The sequence below is a fragment of the Oncorhynchus tshawytscha genome, linkage group LG12 (genome assembly GCF_018296145.1).
Source record: "Oncorhynchus tshawytscha isolate Ot180627B linkage group LG12, Otsh_v2.0, whole genome shotgun sequence".
Lineage (NCBI taxonomy): Eukaryota > Metazoa > Chordata > Actinopteri > Salmoniformes > Salmonidae > Oncorhynchus > Oncorhynchus tshawytscha.
In genome coordinates this window covers 19,673,356-19,683,400 of record NC_056440.1, presented here as the reverse complement: position 1 = coordinate 19,683,400, position 10,045 = coordinate 19,673,356, and the positions used below count along the sequence as shown (strand labels likewise).

General features: G+C 42.9%; 1 protein-coding gene across 1 annotated transcript in view; it reads right to left on the bottom strand.

Annotated features, from left to right (window-relative positions):
• Positions 1-424: 424 nt before the first annotated feature.
• LOC112262663 (zinc finger matrin-type protein 4-like) overlaps positions 425-10,045 on the bottom strand; it is a 197,164-nt gene continuing 187,543 nt past the window's right edge. Inside the window, exon 7 of the mRNA XM_024438336.2 lies at positions 425-2,472. Within this exon, the coding sequence (XP_024294104.1) occupies positions 2,445-2,472 (28 nt within the window). The 3' untranslated portion in view covers positions 425-2,444. The remainder of the gene's footprint in view (positions 2,473-10,045) is intronic.

Here is a 10,045-nt window from a genome sequence, read left to right as displayed (position 1 = left end):
TGGTTGACTTTGATTCCAGGGGAATAGCAGATAGAGGAATACCTGTGCTACTCCTTCAGACAAAAGAGTCAGCTCAGCTCTAGGGTTAGATAAAAACAGAGGTTGTATTCACCAGAGGTGTCTAGACTCTGACAGGCGATGGGAATGCAACCACCTCCATATAGAAGCACTGTATCTTACTCAGTAAAAAGCATGTGATGGGTAGTAACTCTTATTGCTCACTGCCATGTCTCCTGATATTGATATGGAATGGTACAGCACAGGATGACAACAGTATTCAGGAATTCTCTATCTTCAGTCAACTGTGAAAATGGATTTTCCTTTGAGAAATGGGGCATGTTAACTTTGCGGATAAGACTGCCAGCTCGGAGGAAAACATAGGCGGAACAAATGAACACAACTGGACAGGCAGTATAGTATAGTTGCAAGTGTCTTTTTATTCTTTTTCAGACACAGGATAGTACATAACCCAGAGAGCGCACAACGTGAGTAGGGTGTATGAGATGTGGTATTCCTCTGGAGATCGAGGGAGAGACACTAGATCCAATGCAAAAGTTGGGCAGAATGTAACGTTATGACTTGGGTTGAGCAAAGCAATTCAGTGGATCGTAGAGTTGCATTAATTAGTAAATCATTCGTGCACAGAGTACATCTTAAGTTGCTTGTAATAGTAAAAACACTTTGTACATTAGTTTTTAGTTTTTTTTTGCCTGTGGCATCTCACAAGGCGGATGGCTCTCAGTTGAGCCAGCTTCAAGTTGGTGTTGAGTTCAGAAAGATTTGTTGTATGTTTGTGAGTTTCTCTCTCCATCTCTCTAATGCCCATGAACATGCTTTGGTGTTTTGTTGTTGTTGAGTAAGCAGTAAATAAAAACAGTTGAAGTCTTATCAAAACATCTAAAAAGGCTTGGTTTCAACTGGTGTAACAATTCCAGACAATGATACTTTCAAAACAAACAGATCAGTTATTTATAAATTAGCACAAAAATACATTAACACATTTATCAAGGCTATTGATCAAACACATCTTTGCTGTCGACAGACACTGACTGCACTGTACTGACAGGAAAATAAATAACTTATATCTGTATAAAGATGCATCTGCTTTCCCAATTACCAATAAACTGTTTAGTCCACAACAGTAAGAACAAATAGACATTTCTACTAAAACACCTGCTATGGCAACAGGAACCACTGTCATAACGCAGCTTTGATGTTCGAATAACATACTAGAATGAAAGAGTTGCTACAGAATGTTGTAATAAGGTTTTATATTAAAGTTGGATTGCTTTTTAAATACTCTCCATCTCTGAATAAGACATCATCATCATAACAGCAATATTTCACACCATTACAGAATAACATGGTTTGATTCAAATTTACTGTAATTGGCTGTATTACACATTCTAAAAGGCTTTTTTGGAATGAATTCAGTGAACACGAACGTAGTAACATTTTAAAACAGTTCATGAATCTGAATCATGATTCTGAACAATAGTAATCAATGGGACCTCCCTGAGACGAAGACCACATATGAACCTCAAAACCACATGGAGGAACAGAGAACACATGTTGAGACCTGGAACACTGACGACATAGATCCCTATCTAGATTCTCCTTCCAAGACTGCTAGGGACACAGAAAGATCAATTCCAAAAATTTAAAAATATATATTATGTTCAAAGGCATTTCTTAAACTGTCATTATTATTGCCAACAAAACCTTATGTCCACCAGGGATATTATGTTATTGTAAGATTGTATGGTAATACATGCTGTAGCATACTGTAGACCCAATCATTAAACCATTATTATAATGTTAAACATTATTCTGAAAAAAAAAACGAATTCTGATGGCAATCCAAATACAATTGTTTAAATAAATTACTCAAATAAAATCTAAAAACAATATATTACCTACATATAAGTTATCTTATACATTTTCTGTTTCAGAGGTAAAGAAACTACAAAAAACTATATTCCTCAAGTCAAAATGCCACAGAGTATTCCTCTCTCTAACACAGCTAAAACAAAAAGCATAATTAGCATGAAGTTGCAGGTTGTTCGTTTTATCATGCATTGAGGGGACCGTCCCTTTATCCGATCAACTTTTATGCTGTTGGACCATTGTCTTTAAACATACTGAAAATCTGTTAGTGTGGAATGTTGATGATCACACGGCCAAAATGAGAAGAGTTCTGCGGAAGCTTTACGTTGAGAGATGCTGTGGAGATGGAGCTTTACAAAACCCTTTGTTCTCCTACTGTATGCCAGCAGGGCCATGGAGAGAGACAGGGAGAGAGACAGCGAGAGAGAGACATCGATAGAGCGAGAAAGTGTGTGTGTGTGGTAGAGAGAGAAAGCAGAGCAGAGGCAGAAAAAGCAGGGCAAGCTGACCACAGCTTGTCTGACATCAATCCAATGGTTTATTTTGTTCTTCAAGATTCACTGGACACATATCTGATTCTTCAGGCTGCAGGAGAAAGAAAGACACAGAGAGGGAGAGAACAAGAGAGAGAGGGAGGGAAAGGGAGAGAATGGGAAAGAAGTTATTGTCATGAGACCGCAAAAGTAAAATATATCTCAACCAATAAAATAAACCAGGTAAAAAGGAAATTATCCTGATAAGATCAACAATAAAGTTCCCACAATAAGGAGACCATCACAACCAGCAGCAGAGGGTAGTTAAAGTATGAGGTCTAAACAGCCTCGTCTCATCTAGACTGGATACAAAATCCTCCTCAGGACACTTTCTCATCTCTGTCTCCCGTACGTCACGCACCACTTGACTTTATGCGCTCGTTTTTCATGTCCTCAACAAGGCCCTCGGAGCTCACTGATGACACTTAGAGTAGCCAACATCTAATCCCACTTGTGTTGTGATTTAAGAGGAATGCCAGGTTTTATAGCATATCCAGGACATCGCAACATTGACTAAAGGCCTTATCGAATGGTTTATCAACACACAGTCACTGTCAGAGATGCCTCTCCCTGTTCTTTCCCTGTCTAAGAGAAATCATACTTAAAGGCCCTCTCACTTAATATGGTATGACATTTTTCAAAGCTTGACAACCATTCCACATCTAATATGATAGTCTGCCGTGCTATAGATAGTCTACAGCAGAGAAAAAGAGGGGGGTTGGAAGGGAGGATACCTAGTCAGTTGTACAACTGAATGCTTTCAACTGAAATATGTCTTTCACATTTAATCCGGCAGGGCGGCAGCGTAGCCTAGTGGTTAGAGCGTTGGACTAGTAACCGGAAGTTCAAACCCCCGAGCTGACAAGGTACAAATCTGTAGTTTTGCCCCTGAACAGGCAGTTAACCCACTGTTCCTAGGCCGTCATTGAAAATAAGAATTTGTTCTTAACTAACTTGCCTAGTTAAATAAAGGTAAAATAAAATAAAAAAATCCAACCCCTCTGAGAGGTGCGGGGGCCTGCCTTAATTAACATCCACGTCATCGGTGCCTGGGGAATAGCTGTTGTTGGGGGTTAACTGCCTCAGGGGCAGATCGACAGATTTGTACCTTGCTGCTCAGGCATTCAATCCAGAAAGGTTACTGGGCCAAATCGCCTACCCGCCAGGCTACCTGCCATTCAAGAATGCCAAGAGTGTGCAAAACTGTCACACATGCAAAGTGTGGTTGCTTTGAAGAATCTAAAATCTAAAAATATATTTTGATTGTTTAACACTTTTTTGGTTACTACATGATTCCACATGTGTTATTTCATAATTTCAATGTCTTCACTATTATTCTACAATGTAGAAAATAGTAAAATAAAGAAAAACCCTGGAATGAGTCGGTGTGTCCAAAAACGTTTGACTGGGACTGTATCACAGCTTATTTTGAGCCAATAGACTACCAAAACAGTACTACAACAGAATTCTTAACCCTCATTGGTTCATGCACTGTAAGTCCCTTCACATTAACAGTAGTTAATCTACAAGCATTATTTGTTCAAGTAATCGATTCCCTGACTTGCATTTAGTCTGGGGTTTCTATGTTACCTCCAGGTAAACTTAGCAGAGAGAGTAATCACTGTTTAGATTGTAAAATGAACATCCTGCTGAGTTAGTCCCATATGAGGTAGTCCCCATGAGTTAGTCCCCATCCTCCTGAGTTAGTTCCCATGAAGGAGTACTCATCCTGCTGAATTAGTCCCCATGAGGTAGTCCCATAAGGTAGTCCACATCCTGCTGAGTTGGTCCCCATGAGTTAGTCCCCGCCCTGCTGAGATAGTCCCCGCAAGTTAGTCCCCAGAGGATTTGGCCAGAGCAGCAACAGCAGCAGAGCAGGGCCCACATTAGTTCTGAATCAGTCTGCCATAAAGGCCAATGTATCAGACTTGCATAGACCTTAGTCTACACACACCACACACACACACACACACACAGAAGCACTCACGGAAAGTGCATGCAAACACACAAGTGCATGTACACACACACACACGCACAAACACAGAATAATGAAAGCAGAGGGGAGGTGGGGGATTATAGAGTAAGAGTAAGATTAACGCAACATTCACTGAGTAAAGTTGAGAAATAAAACAACCTTGAGATGAGGCCTCCCTTTGGAGAAAGCAAACAGTTCCATCAAAATGGAGGAAAATGAACACATTCTCAGCACACCAGCAGAGCTGAATTTATTCCACTCAAAGACGTATTTAGCATTTTGTTTTCATTAGAGGGACTCTAGATAGACAGAGCCTCTTTCACTCATATGAATGGAGCCTCTTCAGCTACTTTGCATCACTATAAAACCTGACTAATTACAACACATTCAGGAAAACATGCAGCCATAATTTTGTAGGCTAAATGATACATTTGAATTTACTGTTTCACCCACTGTTCAGTTCAAACGCAGTGTACCCAAATCCAGAGTTTTTCATGTGTTCATTTGTGGTACAAAGGACAATGTTGCACTCAATAAACAATGTGTGCATCTGAAACCATGAAGGTATTTCTTGATTTTTCACCTGATGTTCAGACATTATAGTTGTCTCTACTTTGGACTCAGTACTAATGTATTCTGATCTCAGGTGGTTTAACACTGGCTGGTACAACACATTATATTTTTCCAGAAGTCTAAGGAGCATAGTTCAATTGGTCTAATTAACTAGATGATTACAGACCACAACAATGAGACAACTGAATGAGGCATTGCAACCAAAAGGGCAGCAGAGAGAGATGTTTATAACAGTAGCAAGCCAAGTTAACCAAGAGAACACATTGTAACCAAGTCTCATTTTCAAACTCTGCTGTCCCTGCAGCTGAAAATCTAATCCAAGTACCATCCTTAAATACTTTTGTTTATTTGATCATTTCCTCTTGAGCACAGAATTTCTGTAAGTCGTTGAGAAAAGCTCAGCCAAGCAAGGACACTCTGTGATGAGTCTGAAAAGAGTCCTACATTGTTAGTGGCAACATCTACTATAGGGTTGCCTGCCACCCTCTAACAAGCACACTGCTGTTGTTGCTGCTGACTGCCTTCCTTTCCATCTAAATGACAGCTCTTAAAGATGCATCCGCCCAAGACTGACAGCAGGACAGACTTTTAGAACAGCGTTGAGAATGTCTGCACAGCCTCCAGCTCCCCTTTCCCTCTCCCCCCACCCACCCTCTCCTTCACCCTCTTCACTCCCCCCCTCCCTCTCTCCACTCACATCACCCTTTCCCTCTCCCCCACCCACCCACCCTCTCCTTCACCCTCTTCACTCCCCTCTCCCACTCACTCCCTCCCCCACATCACCCTTTCCCCCCTCTCCCCCTCACATCACCCACCCACCCTCTCCTTCACCCTCTTCACTCCCCTCCCTCTCTCCACTCACATCACCCTTTCCCTCCCCCCACCCACCCTCTCCTTCACCCTCTTCACTCCCCTCCCTCTCTCCACTCACATCACCCTTTCCCTCTCCCCCACCCACCCTCTCCTTCACCCTCTTCACTCCCCTCCCTCTCTCCACTCACATCACCCTTTCCCTCTCCCCCCACCCACCCTCTCCTTCACCCTCTTCACTCCCCTCCCTCTCTCCACTCACATCACCCTTTCCCTCTCCCCCCCCACCCACCCTCTCCTTCACCCTCTTCACTCCCCTCCCTCTCTCCACTCACATCACCCTTTCCCTCCCCCCCCACCCTCTCCTTCACCCTCTTCACTCCCCTCCCTCTCTCCACTCACATCACCCTTTCCCTCTCCCCCACCCACCCTCTCCTTCACCCTCTTCACCCCTCCCTCCCTCTCTCCCTCACATCACCCTTTCCCCTCCCTCCCTCCCACACATCACCTTTCCCTCCCCTCCCCACTCTCCTTTCACTGCCCTCTTCCACGTCTCCCTTTCCCTCTCCCCCCCCTCTCCTTCACCTTTTCCACTCCCCTCTCCACCACATCTCCTTCACCCTCTTCCCCCTTCTCTGCCCACCCCCACTCCCCTCACCTTCTACCTCTTCCCCCTCTCCTTCCCCCCTCTCTACTACCATAGCCTTCAAGTCAGTCAGAGACAGGAAAGATACATTTTCCAGCAGCAGTATCAAGCCTCCTCTATTTTCCCTCTCAAGGCAAACTGCCTTATAATTAATTTACCGTGAAGCTAGTGTAAGTTACATAGTTTCACTTGGTGCAACGGCAAATAGAAACCACACCATCTGAATGCAGAGACCTTAAACACGTGATTGCAAACACACAACTTATGTATTCATACAGTGTGTGACAAACTCGGTCAGCACATTACTCTGGTGGAGGAATTATCCATGAATTATTTATCTCCATGCCTATATCCACATGGACATTTTCAGTCCCTTTGAAGTTAATTCTCCCTTTGTGATAAAATGCCTCCCTTCTTCTTTCTATGTTGCAGCTTATGATACTCCTGGTTGTGTTGCTATGTAAGAACGAGTTGCCTGTCCAAGACTATTTCAATCTACATAACAGCAGCAGTCCTCCAGATTTGTACAGTATACCGGCAAGTTATCATACTAAATGCTGTAAAATAAATATTCCTTACACATAATTTTAAGTGGTATATTCATAAACCCAGCCATTGTCTGCATTGTATACATTCACACACATTCTTAATGTGTTCTTGGCCATGTTTCTCCTCTGGTGTATTTGTGGTAATGTCTTTCTGTGGGACATCACAGGGGACGTGCCGGACGTCATGTAAAGAAGACGTGTGTCTGTCGTGGAAGCTGGTGGCACTGAATGTCAGACCAAAAGCACGTTGAAGATACATAGTTGAAAGGCTAGCCTCAGAGGCCTGAGTTCTCTCTCATGTGTCGGTCTAGTGTGCTCATCATGGAGTGATCTTTTCAATCTGAAATATTTCTGATGACTTAAACCAAACAATAGAGTGATGGAAAGATAAAGCTTGGAGAGAAATAATGTCAACTTGGATTAGCAGGTGAGCTGGTACAGACGCATGTAATTTGGGATTGACAATGTGTCTATTCTGTAGCCAATACCGGGCCCCTAGCTATCTCCCTCCCAATGCACATTAGGAATTAATTAGGAAGTCATCGAATGAGCAAATTAGGCTCTATCATATAAGAGAAACGCCTGCCGATTGGACTGTCTCTGTGGCTTTGCCTGTTTCCTCCTTTGTGCTGCAATCTCTCCTGTTTGATGTTTTGCTTTCAAGCTGCCCCCGCCTGTTTGTTGGTATCTACCTTCTACATAGCCGTAAAGCGCTTTCTAAACTTCCCTCCACTGAGCATCTAATCGGTGCATCTCACCAAGGCCGGGCGATGCCAGAGTGGAAGGGCCTCAGCAGAGCCTCCACTGAACATTATTATAAATCATGAAACCATCACACAGGGGATGATCACTGGAGAAAGATGGGCTCGGAAATTAAACATCCCTCCTCCTCCTCCTCCTCCTCTTCCCACTGGTGCTCAAGCTTTTTCTGCTCCAGCACACAATGCATTGTAGTTGGTCAATATTTTAGAAATCCAACACCTTCATAAAAAACAAACCCAAAGTCACTACTCTACTTCACAGTGCTGGAAGCAGCCATCAGCATCAGCCTCAGACAGCCACTTTCAGAATCAATTGCCTCTGCCTCCCCTCCAGGCGTTACCGCAGCCACTAAGCTGCAGCTCGATACAGTGGCCAGATTTATGTTGGTAAAGTGTTCTCTCCAGGATTTTCCATATGGTTGTTTATGCTACCATTGAGACAGGGTCTGTTGTCTGCTCCGGTCCAAACAAATATCCTACTGCTCACATTTTACCACCCTATTTTACCAGTGCTGAAACTACACTACAGTTGCACTGCCAGTCTGAAAATATTCCTGCAATGATGCCTGATGCCTGCAACCAGCATATCCATTCCCCCAGCCAATAAACCTTTGAACAGATGGAAATGTGTTGCTGTTGCATTGTAATCAGATGTAACGTTAAACTAGATTAATTTGCCTTTTTGCTTTGAAGACACAGCCCTCTTGTGAATATGGTTGTGAATATGTTTGTGAATATGATTGTGTGTGCATGAAGGATTTGAGGAGCAGGTGTTGGGGGATTTGTCTAAGTGTTGGGGGAATTGTGGCACACAGCATTGTGTCTCATGGGGAGTTCTTTCCTGGGCAATCCTCTACTGACTGACATGCGAGAGAGGAGAGAGGGGAGAGAGAGAAGGGGGGCATTGAGAAAGAGATGTGAAGAGAGAGACAGAGGGGGGCATAGAGAGGGAGAGGGGGCAGCGTTTTTCCTATTTTCTTGCATTGCAACCTGTAATTTAAATAGATTTTTATTTGGATTTCATGTAATGGACATACACAAAATAGTCAAAATTGGTGAAGTGCAAATGAAAAAAATAACTTGTTTCAAAAAATAAAAAATCTGAAAAGTGGTGGGTGCATATGTATTCAACCCCTTTGCTATGAAGCCCCTAAATTAGATCTGGTGCAACCAATTACCTTCAGAAGTCACATAATTAGATTGCAAACAGGTAGATTTGATCTGTCACATGATCTCAGTATATATACACCTGTTCTGAAAGGCCCCAGAGTCTGCAACACCACGAAGCAAGAGGCACCATGAAGACCAATGAGCTCTCCAAACAGGTCAGGGACAAAGTTGTGGAAACTTATCACCCGTTTGGTGATAAGCAAAAATACATAAGCAAATAGATAAGAGATAAGCAAAAAAATAAGCAAACCCGTTTGGTGTTCGCCAAGAGGAACGTGGGAGACTCCCCAAACATATGGAAGAAGGTACTCTGGTCAGGTGAGACAAAAATTTGAGTTTTTTTGGCCATCAAGGAAAATGCTATGTCTGGCACAAACCCAACACCTCATCACCCTGAGAACACCATGCCCACAGTGAAGCATGGTGGTGGCAGCATCATGCTGTGGGGATGTTTTTCATTGGCAGGGACTGGGAAACTCTTCCGCATTGAAGTAATGACGGATGTTACTAAATACGGGGAAATTCTTGAGGGAAACTTGTTTGTCTTCCAGAGATTTGAAACTGGGACGGAGGTTCACCTTCCAGCAGGACAATGACCCTAAGCATACTGCTAAAGCAACACTCGAGTGGTTTAATGGGAAACATTTAAATGTCTTGGAATGGCCTAGTCAAAGTCCAGACCTCAATCCAATTGAGAATCTGTGGTATGATTTACAGATTGCTGTACACCAGCGGAACCTACCCAACTTGAAGGAGCTGGAGCAGTTTTTCCTTGAAGAATGGGGAAAAATCCCAGTATATAGCTGTGCCAAGCTTATAGAGACATTCCCCAAGAGACTTGCAGCTGTTATTGCTGCAAAAGGTGGCTCTACAAAGTATTGCTTTTTTTGGGGGTTGATGCTCACTCAGGTTTTCTGTTGTTTTGTCTTATTTCTTGTTTGTTTCACAAGAAAAATATTTTGCATCTTCAAAGTGGTGGGCATGTTGTGTAAATCAAATGATACAAACTTGCCAAAAATGCATTTTAATTCCAGGTTGTAAGGCAACAAAATAATGGGACTGACCTTTCATATACAAAGAAACACAACTGCATTTCACACTCCTACACCTCTGTACGTCTGTGTGGCAATACATTTTTATCG